An 18,335-nucleotide genomic window follows, 5' to 3' on the forward strand; every position below is an offset into this window, starting at 1 on the left:
TGCTTGCATTACACAACATGCCCGTGGGTGGCCGCTGGGCGCATATAGACAGACCACTGACCATCACAGCACACGCAACTTACACGCACAACACAGCTTTGCGAGCCCCGAACGAACCGGAGACCGGGCTGAGCGGTTCCTACCTAGTTAGGTGTCTACACTGCCTACCTGCCCTGCGCGTGTGTTTGCCTTGATACAGGATTTTACATGAACAAAACCAAGGTGCCTTGTTTTTTTTGTTAGTTTGTGTAAGCTCCTCCCAGTCACGTACATACGGTCTAGTCTAGTCGCGGCTGTGGCGTTCCATCATTTATGCTCTAAGGACCCCAGTCCCTTTTTACTCTCATTGCACGTCACAGCTCTCCCCCTTCCCGTTGCCCCTCCTCTCTTCCGTTCTTTGCTTCTTTCTGTCAGCTAACCTCTATTTATACAACAAGTGACACCGACGGAAATAGAGATACCAGGCTGTCTACCTCTTCAACTACAACTAGAGCACAATCTAGATCTCATCTTCATCTCACACATGAATCAACACAACTCCCCAGACTCTGGTGGCGTCTCTGCAACCGCGGAGCCCAGCTCATCGAGTTCTAGTTCGATGAGAGCTAATGATACGATCAACGACGAGAGGAGCAGCAATAGCAGGAGAGAGATAGAAGAGATCCCCAACCAATATGGCGAAGGAAGCAATAGGAATGGCAACAGCAGCGGTAATGGCTACGGAAACGAAGACTCAAGCGCAAGTATCGTGGAAAACGAGGATCAAAGCCAGCAATACGCGATGAGAAGGCCGCAGACACTGGGCGATGTGATGAGGGAACCGGGATCGCGCGCGCCCAATGTCATGGTTTTGGAAGCGATGCCGGAGGAAACGAGTGGCAGAAATAGGGAGGCGGCATTGAGTTTGAAGGAAGATCTCTGGTTGAGTACTGCTGATGGGTGAGTCGAGAGCTTCTTCATCGATCGTTTAGGAAATCGCATATAGGTGTTGTGACGACCAGCGCAATATTCTGCGAGCAGGTCATCTTTTTGGTATTGAGAAGGTTGTCTTTAGAGAGTCAAAGTTTGTGAAGTCAAGCGATGAGAATATAACTAACATGAAAAAACACACATAGACGTTATAATTCAACGATTATCCCACTTCGGGTAGGAGAGGCGCCTCAGGCGCAAATATTTTACGTGTGTCAAACCATCTTTCCCCAACCTACTTTTTTTCGAGGGTTTTTTTTTTTCAGGGTAATTGACTTACCGCCTTACCGCCTGAACTCAGGTCCATAAGCATATCCTCCTAAAGGTCGAATACTTTGAGAAAGCACTCTGCGGCAACTTCAAAGAGTCAGAGACCCAGTCAATCGAGCTACCCGAAGAAGACCCTGTAATTTTCCATTACCTGATCGCCTTTTTATACGAAGGGAAATTCGAACCTACTAAGCCCGCTGCATCAGTCCTGGTCCCCGATAAACAAAAGGGAAAAGGCAAAGATGCCATGGAAACCAACGGCGGCGGCGCTGGTGGACTAGACTCTGAGAATAACAACAACTCAGATGACTCCGAGCTAGACACGGACCTGAGCGCTGCTACTGCTCTACGCCGGCGCCAGCAAAGGGAAAGACAGCGGGAATGGGATCGCGTGAACGGAAAACATCCCGGCCGTCACCGGCCTAACTGCGGCTGTCCCCGCTGTGTCGTCGAACCCGGTCCCCCTTGCTGGTCTTGCTATGCGCCGCGATCACCTCTACCACCGCCCGGTATCGGGACTCCATACACCCCAACCGACACAAGACCACCGCTCCCTCACCCTCCCGGCCCTGAATATCGCCATAGGCCCTACCTCGAACGACTTCTGCAGGGTGATGGGCTAGGAGCAGGTGCCGATAGGAGACGTCCGGGTGGTCGCGCAAGACTCGCAGCACCACCTCCACCTCCACCGCCACCGCCACCACTTCCTCCTACCACCACTCAACCCTTACTCCCCGCGCCAACCGCTCAAGCCTCCTCATCTTCCTCCTCCAACCAGCCCCTATTATCCTCAACCAACTCCACCTCCTCCCCAACAGAAGGCAACACCCGCCTCTCCACCCCCGCTGACCTGCGCACCTGGCTTCTCTGCTACGAACACACCCTCTCCGTTTACATCCTGGCCAACAAGTTTCTGCTGGATGACTTCAAGGCCGAAATTGCGCGGTACGCAATCGACATGCTCGAGAGCGCTGGGACCGACGCGGCGGTGCCGCAGGTGCTGTTCTTGTGCAAGCGGCTATGGGAGGGCCTGCCGGAGAGCGATCCTCTACTTAAAATGGTGTTTGCTAGGGTGGGGTTTTTGCAGCCTTGGAGAAGCAGGAGCAGTGGCTATGTATATGGAAGTGGAAATAGAAACGGGGATAATGGGAACGGAGAAAGGATCAATGAAAACGGAAAGAGACGCAGGAGTGGGCATAGCGATGAGGAGGGTATGACGAATGGAAAAGAAATGGACGAGGATATCGGGGACTGGTTGCATCAGAACCCGGAGATCGTGACGGCCGTGTTGGTGGAGATGGCGGCAAGGAGGGAGGAGGATTTCTACCAGACTCAGTACCAGAGTTCCGGGCTTCAAGGGCCACCTGGGATGGGTGGTTATATGAGCGGTATGGGTATGGGAATGGGCAGGATGGACGCGGGGGGCAGGTCATTGCCTAGCATGGAGAGACCATGGGCTGCCGCGGGAGCAGGCGGCGCGGGAAGACAGCCTGGTACAGCAGGAGGACTGGGGGATATGGGCGGTGGAGGACCGTTGCCGTGGATGAATCATTGGGAACCAATTAGGCCGAATACCTTGAGGCCTGGTCATATGGCACATCATCACCATTGGCAAGTTGGTGGTAGGTGAGACGAGCTGAGCGAAAGAAGAGGAAGGAGGGCGCTGATGGTCTTTGACTAAAGCGGGTAGGTGCGAAATCAAACGTATATCGGGTTAGGCAGAGAGATGCCAATGGGCGATCAAAGCGAGAGGAATCTAGCGCATACGAAGTAGGCTTGAAGTATACTCGAGTCAATTTTATCTATCCGGTGATTTCTTCCAACTTACTCGTCATCTTTATTCGTCTTCCTCAAGCTCTCTGTGGTATACAAAAGCTTCTGCAAGTCTTGGGGACTCAAACTGCTGCTTTCTTCCTCAGCCGCTTCCGTGGCCTTCAGACCACCGATAGTCACCTTCCAGCTCGACTCGGAATCATCAAATGACAGAGCGAGGATAGAAGACACACCGCCGTTACTGGCTTCTTCCTCCTGGGTCTCGGACGAGGTATTGGGATCAATGGACACGAGGAGCTTAGACTCGGCCTTGAGATACTCGACATCTAGCGGGTTACCGAGGAGCGAGAGGGCTTGCGTGTGTTGGAGGGTGTTGGCGGCGGTGAGGGTATAGATCAGAAGAAGGGGGATGCTGTCATTTCCGTCAGCCGCCGATGCACATGGCCCGATATTGGAAAACAAAGATAAAAAAAAAAAAAAAAAAAAAAAAAAAAAGGTATGAATTACTTGACGTACCGTTCACAAATCACAAAGATCTGCGTCTTTTCACCCTGCTGAACATCGAAAATCCTTGTCACCGCAACTTTGGTGACCTTCTCCGCATCCTCAGCGCTCGGGAGCGCCTTCTTCACCTCCGCCAACACCGGCGCCTTACCCAGCAGCTTACCGCTGACCCAGTCCCACATAAACAGATCGTCATCACCACCGCCGCTGATCAACACGTCCCTGCGCGCCTCGGGAATGCACACCCGACTCACAAACTCGTCGTGGCCCAACAAGAAGCCCTCGATTACGTGCGCCTGCGGGATGCCCCGGCTCACGCGGATGTGCTCGTCCCTGTCGGCCGTGATGATGTACGTCCGGCCGGGGTGGCTGGGGTGCACGGCCACGGCCACCGAGGTGAGCATGGAGACGTGACCCAGCTGGAGCGTGTGCTCGAATTGCGAGGCTTGCAGGGCGGCGGCGAGCTTGGCCGCCTTCTGGCGCTCCAGGCAGCGCTTCTGGTTCTCCAGCGCCTTGAGGTTACGGAGCGTGTGCACGGTGAGCTCGTTGGCTTGCGGCTTGACAGAAAGGGATTGGGCCTTTGCGACGTCGGTGGTGGGAGGAGTAGGGATAGCGGGAGTGGCCGGGGCGGAGGGAGTGGGTTCGGGGGTAGCGACCTCGGAAGCAGTGGTGGTAGCAGCTGCTGCAGCCGTTGGCTCGGAAGGCGTAAAGAGAAGAGGGAGGGAAAAGACGTCGCCGAATTTGTCGGCGGAGAGAATGGTCTTATCGTCGGGCGTAAGGGCGAGGGCGCAAGGACGCTTGGGCATGGCTCTTTGGCTCAGCTGCTTGAGGTTTCCGGCACCATCGTGCTCAAACACCCAGATGGTTTTGTCGGACCCGGTAATGGCAACGAGATGACGGCCGTCGGTGGTGAGGTACATGCCCTGGACGAAGGGCTTCTCGAGGACAGCCTTGTTGTTCTTTGCCCAACCGCCCTCGGTCTTTTGCTTCTGCTTTTGCCGCCTGCTGCGTCTGTTCACTTCTTGGGTCTGGCTTTCGGTCTTGGTCTCAGTTTGACCTTCAGTGGTGTCCTCCTTGGATTCCTCCCTGCTCTCTTCCGTGACAGCTACCACCTCGCCATCTTCGACTTTCCTCTTCTTAGCAGGGGGGCCTTCTGGAGCGGGCGATTCTTCGGCTTCTACGATAGGAGCTGGGGTCTCGCTCTCGGCCTTCTCTCCGTTGGTCTCTTGCTGCTTGACGGGGTACTTCCATACTGAGATGGGGTTGAAGTTGGAGTCGAATGAGTGAATGTTGCTTCCGCGAGCGGCAAAAACAATGCCGTCGCACACTTTGAGGACGTGGTATGGCAAAGCCATTTTGATGATGTAGGCGTGAGAGGCTGTTGGTGGTAGATATAAAATTCAATGCTGAGGTCAAGCAAGGTGAGATCGAGTGCACTTGCGTCTTTGATCTTCGAGTGTGATTCTGTGAGTGCGTTAGTACACGACATTTGCTACATGAGAAAGGTGTCTACAAACTTGATGTTCGGAGTTGTGATGCAGCCTCACTCCGGATATGGTAGCGAGTCACTGTAAATGCTTGATGAGTGAGAGTGAACTTCGAAGAAAGTCTCAAACAGACTTATTTACTGAGCCACATGTGGCTGTACAGCAGGCGAGCCATACACTGCAGCATCGTTGCAGTGCCGTGAGGCTCAACTGATGCCGCTATTTTGACGATTTTGTACTGGGGTACCTGCCAAGACCACACTCCAGTCGAAGTGCTTAAGTTGTTTCTGACCGTCTGATTGGCCAACCCCACTCAAGCCCTAGCACCCCGACGGCAGCACGGGCCACACTCACCCCTCGCTTCCCACAGACGGATCAACCAAGTCAATTGCGCGCGCCCGAAATTTTGTCCGGCTTCCAGAATCTCTCCTCCGGTCACCATACCAACTCCAACTTCACCACCAAATTAATCAAGAGAACTCCTCTTGCCCTTAAACATCCTGCCTTCGTGCTAAAAGAAGATATGGGGGGCAAGTCTGCTAACAAGGCCGGTTACTTCGACAAGCTGAAGGGCTTGTTGGAGGATTACCGGTCCATCTTCATCGTCTCCGTCGACAATGTCAGCTCTCAGCAGATGCACGAGATCAGACAGTCCCTCCGCGGTGAGGCTGTCGTCTTGATGGGCAAGAACACCATGGTATGTCGCCCGTTGGCGCAAGAGCGTCGCGCTTCGGGAAGCCCAGAAATTAACACCCATTACAGGTTCGCCGTGCCCTCAAGACCTTCGTCGTCGACACCCCCGAGTACGAGCGTCTCCTCCCCTTCGTCAAGGGCAACGTTGGTTTCGTCTTCACCAACGGCGACCTCAAGGAGGTCCGTGACAAGATCCTCGCCAACAAGGTCGCTGCCCCCGCTCGTGCCGGTGCTATCGCCCCTGCCGATGTCTGGATCCCCGCTGGCAACACCGGTATGGAACCCGGCAAGACCTCTTTCTTCCAGGCCCTCGGTGTCCCCACCAAGATCGCCCGTGGTACCATTGAAATCACCACCGATCTCAAGCTCGTTGAGGCTGGCGCCAAGGTCGGCCCCTCTGAGGCTACCCTGTTGAACATGCTCAACATCTCTCCCTTCACCTACGGTATGGGCATCGCTCAGGTCTACGACCAGGGCAACACCTTCCCCTCCGATGTCCTTGACATCTCTGAGGAGCAGCTCCTCAAGGCTTTCTCCACTGCCATCACCACCATTGCCAGCCTCTCGCTCGCTCTCAACTTCCCCACTCTTCCCTCCGTCATCCACTCCGTCGTCAACGCCTACAAGAAGGTTCTTGCCGTCGCTATCGAGACCGAGATCAGCTGGCCCGAGATCGAGGAGCTCAAGGATCGCATTGCCAACCCCGAGGCTTATGCTTCCGCCGCTCCCGCCGCTTCCACCGAGGCTGCCCCTGCCGCTGGCAAGGCCGAGGAGAAGGAGGAGGAGAAGGAGGAGTCTGATGAGGATGATGGCGGCTTCGGCGGTCTCTTGTGCGTATTCCCTGACAGTGCCCCTGGGTATTCGACGTTAAAGCTAACTGGTTCTCTAGCGACTAAATGTCTCTCTGACTTCTTGACTGAAGTGTTTGAGGCGTGGCAAAGTTGGCTTAGGTTGGGTAAAGAGACGAATGATCTTGGCCCTCAGCTACATAGATCACTTGCTACTCAATTAAGCACATCAACTCGGTGGTCTCCTTCTGATGAGTCTGTTTGCAATCTTGATGAAACTGTGCGGATACATGTGAAAATGTCCTGCTTGTTTTCTCAAACCCATCAGGTTAGTCTTCGCTTATTTCCACCATCCTTCCTGCTTTCCCCTTTGGAGTGTCGATGATTAGAAAAAAATCAAAGAGCTTTTTAACCCTGATTATCATTGATGAAAACCCATCACAAACAACTACTTTATGAGACACTCCCAAACACCCCCGATTTTTGTTTAGCTCTACATCAATCATACACATGGGGTATACAGAGGCTAACTCTGCTTTTCCAGATACATCCAGATTCTCTCAGATACCCTTTCAATAAAATCGTTGAACTACCAAACAGATTCTCGTGCCACAATTCCCAACAGTGACTTTAATGAACTCTTTTTTGTTTCACCGTGACTCCTAAGCTACAACTCCCTGAACTGCCAATACTTGCTGAGCGATCTTGATGGCCGGCTCTGGCAGCCCAGCCAGGCGAGCCACTTTCAGGGCATGGCTCTGCCTGTTCATGCCTTTCCGCAACTTGTGCACATAGACAAATCCGCCGCTCTCGTCCTCCTCCACATCCGTGCAATACATAGCCACACCCCAACTTGCACCCGCACTGCTCGCACCATCCTCAACCACCAACCCCTGCTCCTTTAGCATATCCCCAACCGCATGAAAATGCGTCGCAAATAACCCCCTACACTTATTCACCGTTAACAGATGATGCAAGCTCGCAAACGCCACAGCCGTGCCATCCTCTGGTGTCGTCCCCCTGCCAATCTCATCCATTATCACAAAGCTCCTCGGCGTCGCCTGCCGCAATATCGCCGCCGTCTCCATCATCTCCACCATGAAAGTGCTCTGGTCCGCATACAAGTTATCCGCCGACCCGACCCTGCTGAAGATGGCATCAACAATACCCAGCTCCGCGTAATCGGCAGGGACATAACACCCCATCTGCGCCAGGATGGTAATCAGCGCGTTCTGTCGCAGAAACGTGCTCTTACCAGCCATGTTCGGTCCTGTAATCAGCCAGATCGCACCTTGTCCGGGGGAGCCGATTAGGCAGTCGTTTTTCTGGAAGGTCATGCCTCGAGAGAGGAGGGAGGGTTCGACGGTGGGGTGGCGACCGCCTACTATGACCGTCCTTGTCCCCATCCCTTGAGAACCGTTGGTAGTGGAGGAATCGTGCAGAATGGGCCGAACGAGATTTTGCTCCGTCGCCAGCCGGGCCAGCGAGGTGGCGATGTCGAGCTCGTCGAGGACGAGCGCATTGCGACGGAGTTTTATGAGCAAGGTTACCACATTGGAGCGGAGAGAGGAGAAGAGAGCCGTCTCTTCGGAGCGAATGCGGAGCCGGACGTGGTCGAGGGATTCGCCGAGGGACGTCCAGAGAGGGTGGTGGAAGGTGCGGGTAGTCCGGGTGGTAGAGAGCGTGCGGAGGGTGGAGAGGGATTCGGGTTCTGGGGCGGGTTCGGGGATGGGTTCGCCATCGGCGTCCGCAGCATCGGCGTCGGTGGTGTCAGAGATGGGGTCGGACATGCTGTTGCTGCTGCTGGATGTTCTGGTGCGACGACTGGTTTCTCCCATCGCCAATCGAGCATCCCTCCCTCGAACGACACAAACATGGCCCAATCCGGCTTTCCAATTCAGCGTAAGCGACGGCGCCGCATACTTTGCGCGGAACTCCTCGGTGAGCTTCTCCTTTTGTTCCTGCAGCGATCTGAGTTCCGCGTGGAGCTTAGCCAGGGCCCTGTTGGCTTTGGGCTTCATGATCCAAACCTGGTTGTCTTCGCCGTAGTAATTTCGCAGACTCATTTTCCTGTTGTCTTTTGACAGATCCTTTTCCTGTTGATTTCGGTTTTGGGTCAGCTCCGCCCTAGCCCTATTACTCTTGGCCGTCGCCCCCTTGGGCAAAAGCGCCCGCCCATCCTCCTCCGTCCCTTCGCCCTTGACGATTTCCTGCGCGAGAGCAAGCATCTCGCCCGTCTCGCTATCTTCGAGCTGGTGTTGCTGGACGAGCCCTTCCTCATCGATGGCGTCCCAGATCCGCTTGGCGAGCTTGAGGGGTTGCTCGAGGCTTATGCGGTCGATCAGCTTGGTCAGGCAATCATCTTCTTCTGGGTTATTATCTTCGGAGGAGATGGTGGACTTTAGGTGGTTGACGATGTCCTCGGTGGCCTTGATGGTGCTGGCGAGCCGGAGGAGATCGTCGGCGTCACCGCGGTTGAGAGCGAATTTTTGGACGAGACGCTGAGTGTCGTGGGAGCGATGGAGGAGGACCGTGATGGCGTCGCTGAGATCTGGGTTTGAGATGAAGCGAGTTATGAGATCTAGACGCGAGTTTATCACCGAAAGGGACGTTGAAGGGGCGCCTAAGTCGGTCAGCGATTTTATCTATCGACATAGGCACAAAGCGGTAAAAGGGATTGCTTACAGAGCCACTCATGAAGCAATCTCGCACCACTTTTGGTCACTGTCCTTCTGATGGCATGTAACAAGCTTCCCGCGAAGAAGCCTTCCCTCATGGTTTTCTTGATCTCCAGAGATCGCATGCTGTTCTTGTCGATAGTCATAATTTGCATGTTGTCGTGGCGTATTGGCGGCTGAAGCTTCATGCTCAAGCCTTGAAGTCGGTCTGTAACATAGTGAAGCAAGACGTTGCCTGCCTTGATCTCATCGTCCGTGAACCTGATTACTGTTTCTGTAGGTATTTTTGCGTCCAGCATCGGCGCCCAGTCCTTGAGGGTTTGTATATTCTCGCCTTGGGGTGAGTAGGTAACGGGATATCTCTCCTCGTTCAGGACGGACAAGATATCGTGACCTTCGGCAGACTCAAGGGACTTGTCGAGGACTATTTCTCGCGGAGATACCCGCAAGAGAACACTGCCCAAGGATATGAGACTCGTCTGCTGGGTGTAGAAGTTGCCCGTGGATAAGTCTAGCCATGCTAAACCTACAAGAGACTCCTTTCTTTGCCCTGTTTCGGAGTTCAAGGCTTCTTGAAAACTCGAGCTTCCTTCCAACGAATTCGAAGGCAGATGTATGGCCATAATGTAGTTGTTCGCGTACGGGTCCATGAAGTTCTCATCGATCAGAGTGCCCGGGGTGACGATGCGAGTCACTCTGCGATTGTGCATCAAACCACCCGATTTGATCTGCTCTGAAGGGGAATTTCTGTACTCCTCCGCTATGGCTACATGGCGATTCAGGTCTTCGACTAAGACTTTAAGGTAACGGTCAAGTTGGAAGAAAGGAAACCCAGCCTAAAAGAAGGTTCATGATCAGAACAAAGTGCAAATAGGGGGAGTAACTTGGAGCTGACTTGGGAGCAAAGACATAGTAGACACACATGAACACAACGACAGACGGAGAGGATTTACCATTGAGACAGGGCCGCCGCTCGTTTTCTTTTGTGAGACTTTGAGGTTCAGAAGCGGGCCGACCTCCTCCGCATGCTCAAAGTACATCTCGTAGAAGCTTCCTACGCGCGTCAGCAACACGCAGTTGTCAAACTTTTGCATATTGTGGCGATGCTGTTGGATTACTGCTGGGTAAGCTGGTTCTTGGTCTTCCTGCTGCGGTGGCGGGAAAGACTCGTCGGGAAGGAGGGCGCCCTGAGGGATCTCCTTCAACCTGACGGTCCTCGTCTTGTCTCTTTTACGCTGTGTTGATGGCTCATTCTGCTCTACCTCGGCTGCCTCTTCTGTTGCTTCTTTTACGGGCAGTAGAGCCTCGTCGAGCATAGCAACTGGCGTAGTGGATGAATCGTCGAACTTGACAATCCTCCGCCTGCCCCGTTTACTCTTACCAGAGTCTATGTCCTCGTCTGGCTCTGTATCTCTCTGAGCATCCAGGATCGGATCTGAGGTTAGAGTAGTAGTCTGAGACACGGGTAGCTGATCCAGCTGCAAAATCGTCCTTTTGATCCTTTTGCGGCGAGCCGTCGAGGTGCCTTCTTCCTGGACTGACTCCTCCACCACTAGAAGAGGGCCGTTGACGGCGGATTCAACGACGGGCGGAAGAGGCAGATCGTTTAACTGCACAACGGTCCGGGTCTTTTTGCCGCGAATCTGAAGCTGAAACAGTCGAGGACAACACGGCGTGATGTCGATGACGGGCCGGGCGGGGACGGCAAGTAGCACGCTGGAGGGTCTAGACCCGGCGGAAGTGAGCGAGGTCTGAGTGGTCACATATCTACCGACACCGACAGCACCACGACCACGTCCAACAGTGGCGGCAGCGGTGCGAATGTTATTGACAACGCATGGGCGACAAGTGCTTTGGCCGAGAGACGCTATCCAGCGGCGCGGAACCTGTTTTGGGCGCGGGGGAAGCATTAACATTCGGCGTTTATGGCCTGTTGCCTTTCGACGGTTCCTGGTTGGGCCTTGACATGCGATGACAGAAAACGTGCGGTACTGATGCGACCAAGTATGGCAGATGTGCACAGAATGGCGCGCAGTTCCGAATATTTTTCACTTTTCCTGCCGTAAAAATCCGCGATCAACGTGACGAAGCGTGATCAATGTCGTGAGGCGTGGCGGTTGTAGAAGGGGGGGAAATGGTGACCAAAAAAGTGACAAAAATGGCATGGAAATCATCAACAATCAGGTGCAAATGGCCGAAAATGGACTTCTGCAACATGGACCTGGCAGTTGATTAGGTTCTTGGCAGGCATTTTGCGGGTGGTGGGGCGTCCTGCTGCCGTGCGGGAATGCGGCAACCTGGAACTGAAAGCCCCTGCCTTTAAAGGGAAAGTGGGAACAATTGTTTCTCCTCTGCCGTCCCCCTCACCCCGCTCGGACCCGACGCCAGCGCGCCATGGCTTCAACGCCCATCCCGTCCCGCAAGGTTGTTGTCGCTTCTCCCAGTTTGTACACATCCATGCAGAGGTGTAGTGTACACTACACTACAGAAAAGCTGGGTAATGCTTGTGCTGGGACAATCCCCGGTTGTGCCTGAAAACCATTCGGAGATTGCTGGAGAAGACCTGGAAGCTTCCTGATTGCAGGGTATGGGGTTGATGCGGACGAGGACGATGTCCCGGCACCAGGCACTAACAAACAGTCCGCCGAAAAAGGCAACAACGGGAACAACTAACACCGACAACCCGATCTCGGGTCTCTGACAACCCCGCGGCCAACAACGCTAGCAGCGAACTGAACTTCGCAGCGCAACATCGTCTCTTTCTATACCGATTTTGAGCGACGTGGTCTGGGGAACCTGGTTGCGTGTTGCCAGTCAAGTGGAATGCATGCCGATAATGTTGCTTTGATATCGGGCATCGCGAGACAATCACTCGGCGATAATAAATGGGGAATGCGCGAACACGGGACGGGAGGGCTCTGGGGTCATGATGATGATTTGCCCTTCCCCGGTTTGTTTTCTGTGATTTTTGCCTCTCCCGGAATCCGCTCCCGCAAGACCTGGTCACGATATAACCCGACTGACTGGGAACGATTCCACTTTTGCCAGACCGGTCCCTTCCATGTGGCATTCAACGACAGCTCATCGGCCCATCTGCCAGCACAATCAGAAGGTCCACCGTCAAACTGAGGAGGAGGAGGGAATTACATATCCGATTCATGCTCGGGAAGAAGGGCCTTTCACGAGACGTCTCGCATTGCCATTTTCCGGTTCACTTGTTCATCCGGGGTCCAGTTCTCGCTGACACCACAAACGGCCATTTCGCTGGTAGGCGCTCGTAACAGGACGCAATGGAGCGAAACGGATTCAGCGAGATTGGACAAACGCGCAGGCTACACCCGCGCGCACCCTACATACTGAACACGTCCGAGACTCTAGGCCACCCGCGCCCCGTCCAGTGCGGTGATCAGAGTGATTCAGGTCTCGCGTTATTAAGCGATGCCATGCTTTACCGATCAATGATCTGTTTCGCCTTTGATGATGATGATGGTAATGATAAGAACAGGACACCAACGGACGAACGACGGCTTGGAACGGGTGACAAAAGAGATTGCGGGAAGGATGTCGTGCCTCGTCTTTTGATTACATACTACGCTTACCATTGGTGATAACGGCCATTGGCACCAGCAGGACGGTCACGGCTGAATCCACGATCCGACTAGACCAGCCTTGACCACCAGAGACAGTCCAGGTGTCTTGCAGTGGTTTTTCGTTTCCAGTTCCAGTACTGGATGATGCGTTGTTGATGACGCTCAGATCTCGCAACGATCTAGACGCTGCAACCAGACGGCGGTCTGTTCCGAAGGACGATGATGTGTGCGGACGGACTCCTACCAACAGCAAAGAGAACGAGTTGTAAACGGCCAGACCAACAACGCCAACGAGAACCGAGACAACGTGTCAGCCGAAACTGGGAACCGGACGGGAGTCAAGCGTAGATTATGAATCCAATGATAGGGATCGAGTGGAAATGTTATTTGATGCTCATCACCATGGGAGTCCGAGTAAAGGAGAAACCCAAAGGCCGGGGAGGGGTGCCGGGATGAGGCCCGGTATGCACTGCTGCCACTGCAATGCCCGCGTCTGACTGGCATGATTCAAGTGTGGCCCGATTGTGCCCCTCGGCCTGGCTGTGAATGGTTGGGCCTCGGTGGCTACTGGTCGGCAAGTAATCGGCATCGACCGATGTTTGCCCATGTTGTACCAGTTCTGCCACCATTTCCAGCCTTGCCGAACCCTTTCTCAGACCATTTTCATCAGCTCCGCCCGCCAATCCTGGCGACCCCCGTCCACCACACCTTATCTCCTACCCTATTCTCGGCTCCTTGCGAGCGCTCTTTTTTGTGCCAGTTAGCTCCGTTGGTAGCAGTCATAGCGGTGATAGCGTCCCAAAGAGGCCCCAATCCTGGCAATAACGCAGTCTCTCCCTCGGGCCTGGGCACTCGGCTAGAACTCCCTCTCCCTCCTTCAGGACTGGGCCTTCACTCCACCATCTGCACCCGCAACATCATGGCCAAACAGACTTGCACTCGCCCGCCTGTCACCCCCCTTTTCCCAAGTTCACATCCCGGAAAAGGAAAAGGTAAAAAAAATAAAAATGATGAACCCTCAAAATAACATGAACCCACTTAACCCAGCATGCGCGTCGTAGGTGGCCGCCAGGGTCCAGGATGCGGCCCGAGGGACGTCTAAGTCATGATTGTCCTTGAGGTACCAACCATCAGGTGTAGTCAGTCAGCCTGCTTTATAAATCAGACCTCCTTTCCTCCCCCACCCTCCGTAAGGCTTCACCCAAGACTATTTATGTTTGTTTAACTTGGTCAATTCCTTTGTATTCCTTGTGCAAGGTTATTCTATAAGATCAGCTGTCCATAACCTTTTGCCAACGATCTACGAGACATCCCTTGGTATTAATAAGCCACCTCTATCATTACCAAACATCGCCTCAGCTACCCCATTATATCTATATCACCAACAACCTGGGAAACCAGTATCTCAAACGGGCAAAACATCGCTCCGAGCCATTCAACAAACCTTCGCACATATACTCACAACTCGGATAATAATCGATGGCGGCACCGATGTCGCATCCGTACCAAGCCCACGTCCCGGCAACACCTCCGCCGGAGCAGCCGTTGTTCAGCAAGGGCCCAATGTTTCCCGATATGTCCACGACAACAACCACAACAACATCTCGACAACAGGCCTTCTTCAACATGTTTGCCGCACATGCCCAACAAGTACGGGAACAGCAACGACAAAAGCAACGAGAGCAAGATGCGCAGCAACAACAGCAACAGCAGCAGCCAACCCCTGTATCCTCCCGGCAGTCCAGCAGCAGCGCTCCCGTACCACAATCACCACCACAGACACAGACAAATCTCCCATTTGGCATGAAGACGACATCCCCAGCAGATTCAACACAACAACAACAGCAGCAGCAGCAACAACAACAACAACAACAAGCAACCACGACAATCCCCACCCTGGACCCCAAATACCTCGCCATGGCCTCGCGCATCGCCGCCTACTACCAACAACGCTGCCAAGCCATCGCCAACTTCCAGCAGCAACGGTGCCAGCAGTGGGCCAACATGCAGCGCGCCAAGTGCCAGGAGATGATGCAGGCCACCATGCTGGTGGTGGCCTGGTATATTCGCGATCGGATCGAACGGCGGCGGCGGAAACAGAAGAGGGTGTTTAAACGCGGGTTGGAGCAGAGGGAGAGGCAGCGCGCCCTACTAGGAGGAAGAAGAGGAGGAGGAGGAAGAGAAAAGGTGACCAAGGGGGAGGTGGTACGGAGGTGGGTTTTGGATGTGCCTATTGGAGTTTTGCCACCTTCTTCTTCTTCTCCTTCTTCTTCTTCTTCTTCTTCTCCTCCTCCTGCCGCCGCTTTCACCACACCCACGGCGACGGCAACAGGCAAGGGAAAAGTACCAGTACCACCCCAGCCATCACCAGAAGTTCACGACCCCCTTCAAGACCAAGCTGAGGCCATTTTTGCTCTGGGCGGCAACGAGGTTGAGTTGCCAGAAACCAAGACCGAAGACAAGGATTCACAGTTGTTCACCATCGCGGATAACCTGATCAAGTCACAGCTGGCTAGAATCGACATTCCGCTTTTGGGGGTGCTCAACCTAGACGAGAGCGATAGCGAGGAGAGTTCGGATGAGGAGGAGTACTTTGAAGATGAGTATGAGGACGACTATGAAGGCGAAGAGTATGAAGAAGAAGAAGAAGAAGAAGAGGAAGAGAAAGGAAATGGAGAGGGAGATGATGAAGAGGAGAATGTGGGGTATGAATGCTTTGGCCCCGGCGTATATGGGAACATGGGCAATCTGGGGCCTAAGGTGAAGGTGACTGCTGTTCCTTCTTCATCTCAACATCAACAAGAGCAGCAGCATCAGCAACGTACAAAAGTGGAAGATGCTGTTGTTATGTCGCCAGAGGGGATGGGGTCAGAGGAGGTCCAGTTGGGTACGACGGGGTCAGGAAGCGCGGGGCGGAAGAGAGGTGCGAGCGAGATTTCGTGAAGCATGGCGTCTTGTGCTAGCCTCTCTCTTCGGTTTTTTTTTTTTTTTTTTTTTTTTTTTTTTTTTTTTTTTTTTTTTTTTTTTATAAATCTTTCTTCTTCTTCATTATCGTGTGTTACGGTGGAAGACATGTTTGATGGATGGGTTACCATATAGAGACATGGACTGGGGCAATATGGGTTTGTTTTTTTCTTTGGGTGGAATTTTTATAGCCAACTCAGTCGGTCGGTCGGTTTGCTTTTGGGGTCCGATTCGGTACGGTGAAGGGAAAGGGGTAACACCGGGGCGTTTTTGGGTAACGGGTCATGGTCACGGCGACGGTCGCGGTTCATTTGTCGGTCGGGGCGGCGGCGTTGATTCCGGGGTCTCACGGTTCACACACACACACACACACACACACACAAAACACCTTTTCTTTCGTACATTGCTTGGATGATAGCGTAGCATACCTCAGCCTACATACCTCTCTTTACCTTGCCTCACCTTTCATCTGCACATAGCAGCAATGCAATACTCTACTTGATGCACACATACACAAAACCCAGTCGTGACGAAAATTATCTCGTCGGTGATCTCCAATAATGATGGTGTTGTGGTGTCTTGTGACAGGTGGTACTACCCCCATTTCCCCCATCCTCGCAACAGAAAAAGTAAATTGCATGGTAACACGGACCGCACCTGTAGTCAATTGAACTCGAGTGACCGAGTCCGTAGACTAGTCGTGGCATGCCTGCCGGAACAACAGGACGACAGAACGGGTTGTTCGATGTCGGTGGCGTGGTGGTGATACAGACAGAAGAATCTGCATATACACACGACGAGCGAGGTGTGACACATACAGAACAAGCCAAATAAGACAGACGAGACAGGCAGCATGCAGAACCCTTCTAGACCCCCCCTCTAAATTGAAATTTTTTATTTTTTTTTCATTTCCTTTGGTTGAATCAAATTGAAGCTTTCTTACCTTTTCTCTTAGTGGGCATCATCTGTTGGTTGTTAAGTCTCACAAGAACATTAATGACAGGACAATGAGACAAGACATCAATACAACAACGACTTCCATGGTTTGTGTCCGGGTTTGGAACCGACACGCAAACCCAAAGACATCGATCTGCGTTTGATGAGGGCGACTTGGCGATCATGAGCCGTTTTCTGAAAGCTTGACGTACAGACCTGACTTGGGCATAATTATCATTCTCTCTTTTTCTCTCTGTGCGTGTATGTGTCAGATGCTGTCAAGGTTCCATTCTATGTCTTAGTTGACTGATCTTTGTTCCGAGATATCTACAATCAAAACCACCTTGACAGAAATGGGGGCCAAGCGCTTCGCGGATACCTGTTTGTACAGGTCTGCCGGCATGCACTTTGTTAGCGTGGTACCGCCACCTCGCAGAATTTGACTGGTTGGCGGCGGGCATGATACCAACCGTTCTCTGTGGGAAAACCAAAGTTATCGCCACATGCAATTTCACCGCGCTGACAAAGTATATGCTGGCAGAGGTGTGAAGAGAAAAGGCGAGAATGAGAAACACGACCCGGCGGAAGCGTATCTGATTCGCTATTTCAGATTGGAGGGGCGGATGGACGCTCTTGCAAGCAAGTTCGCAAACTATACCTTTAATGTAAAAAGAAAAGAAAAAAGAAAAAAAGACAAGATCATGTAGTTCAGATTCGGCCAAACTGAGGCCTGGAAAGTGTAGTGTGTTTCACGATGTATGGTCGGCCAACGCGGTTGCTGAAACGGGACGGGAACTGTTGACGTCTAGGCATGTTGTCGTGGTTCCCCGTCGTTTGAAGGAAAAGGATCGACCGACATGCGTGTAATGCGTGTAATGCATCGACATTTCGAAACTTTCCAGAGATGTTGGGGTCCGAATTGACTGTTGCTGTACAAGACGCTGCCCTGTTGCACTCACTTCATCTTTCTGCTGCAGAGTGCAGGCTGGAAGGAAGAATGGGGTTTAACTGCCCAGCCGCAGGCGGATCAAATCATCCAAATCAGCCCAGGGCAGGGATCCAATGGTGAACATGTGAGTGACTTCCATCCTCCCCGCATTGCGTCGGGTTTGTCCCCAGACCCCTTCTCCCGCCTCTTTGCCCCCCCCCCCGTGTACCTGCTGTTTTTCTGGTGTTTCAGGCGTGGCTTGCAGCGGATCTACCCCGGCCACAACCTGAACCCTCAGCCCTGACAGCACAAACGAGCAGGAACAGCTCAGCACCTGCGCACTACCTACCCTAGGCGGGTGGGGATTTGACACACCACCGGCCCTGACCCCCCCTCCCTCCCTGACCACCTCAGCAGCCCGACCTCCTCCCCAGGCTAACCACCTACCTCGGGGCCAGCCAGCTGCCAGCCTGCCATTCAGCGCTTCGCCTGGACAGCGATGGAAGGAAACATTAGGTTGGCAAGAGGACTGGATCCGAGAACCAACCCCCCGTTGGTCAGTCCCGCCGTCAGTCCTCTTGCAAGTTTGCAAGAGTGGAAGCCGGCATTTCTTCGTTTCCTCCCACTCCTAGACGTAGTTGCTCCTTCTGCTGCTCCTCCTCCCATCATCATCATCATCATCATCCTCCTCCTCCTTCTCGACCCTCGACCCGCGATTGACCCCTCCCCCCCCGCTAGACTTGTTCGCTGGCCTC

At 53.4% G+C, this 18,335-nt stretch overlaps 6 protein-coding genes across 6 annotated transcripts; 4 read left to right on the forward strand and 2 right to left on the reverse strand.

Moving 5' to 3' along the window:
- Positions 1-523: 523 nt before the first annotated feature.
- Positions 524-2,869, forward strand: B0T23DRAFT_393409 (uncharacterized protein; the record flags this gene model as incomplete). The annotated part of the gene is made up of 3 exons (XM_062838072.1): positions 524-939; positions 1,116-1,179; positions 1,271-2,869. The coding sequence occupies 3 exons, from the start codon at positions 524-526 to the stop codon at positions 2,867-2,869; spliced, it is 2,079 nt and encodes a 692-aa protein (XP_062695380.1).
- Positions 2,870-3,021: 152 nt separating this feature from the next.
- Positions 3,022-5,086, reverse strand: B0T23DRAFT_373525 (uncharacterized protein). Its single transcript, XM_062836801.1, has 3 exons — positions 5,034-5,086; positions 3,529-4,980; positions 3,022-3,424 (listed from the first exon to the last, which is right to left on the reverse strand). The coding sequence occupies exons 2-3, from the start codon at positions 4,869-4,871 to the stop codon at positions 3,064-3,066; spliced, it is 1,704 nt and encodes a 567-aa protein (XP_062695381.1). The 5' UTR covers positions 4,872-4,980; positions 5,034-5,086; the 3' UTR covers positions 3,022-3,063.
- Positions 5,087-5,345: 259 nt separating this feature from the next.
- Positions 5,346-7,086, forward strand: B0T23DRAFT_373527 (60S acidic ribosomal protein P0). The gene is made up of 4 exons (XM_062836802.1): positions 5,346-5,700; positions 5,766-6,526; positions 6,586-6,812; positions 7,029-7,086. Exons 1-3 carry the CDS (start codon positions 5,527-5,529, stop codon positions 6,590-6,592), a joined length of 942 nt encoding a protein of 313 aa, XP_062695382.1. The 5' UTR covers positions 5,346-5,526; the 3' UTR covers positions 6,593-6,812; positions 7,029-7,086.
- On the reverse strand, positions 7,087-11,428 carry B0T23DRAFT_352782 (muts domain V-domain-containing protein). Its single transcript, XM_062836098.1, has 3 exons — positions 10,116-11,428; positions 9,170-9,998; positions 7,087-9,107 (listed from the first exon to the last, which is right to left on the reverse strand). Exons 1-3 carry the CDS (start codon positions 11,076-11,078, stop codon positions 7,147-7,149), a joined length of 3,753 nt encoding a protein of 1,250 aa, XP_062695383.1. The 5' UTR covers positions 11,079-11,428; the 3' UTR covers positions 7,087-7,146.
- A 663-nt stretch (positions 11,429-12,091) lies between these two features.
- Positions 12,092-12,835, forward strand: B0T23DRAFT_402301 (uncharacterized protein; the record flags this gene model as incomplete). The annotated part of the gene is made up of 3 exons (XM_062838655.1): positions 12,092-12,123; positions 12,211-12,350; positions 12,723-12,835. The coding sequence occupies 3 exons, from the start codon at positions 12,092-12,094 to the stop codon at positions 12,833-12,835; spliced, it is 285 nt and encodes a 94-aa protein (XP_062695384.1).
- A 2,115-nt stretch (positions 12,836-14,950) lies between these two features.
- On the forward strand, positions 14,951-15,728 carry B0T23DRAFT_373532 (uncharacterized protein; the record flags this gene model as incomplete). Its single annotated transcript, XM_062836803.1, has 1 exon — positions 14,951-15,728. A coding segment is annotated over exon 1 (268 nt), but the record flags the coding sequence as incomplete, so codon positions are not given.
- Between the last annotated feature and the right edge of the window lie 2,607 nt (positions 15,729-18,335).

This window comes from Neurospora hispaniola (genome assembly GCF_033458365.1).
Source record: "Neurospora hispaniola strain FGSC 10403 chromosome Unknown B0T23scaffold_2, whole genome shotgun sequence".
Lineage (NCBI taxonomy): Eukaryota > Fungi > Ascomycota > Sordariomycetes > Sordariales > Sordariaceae > Neurospora > Neurospora hispaniola.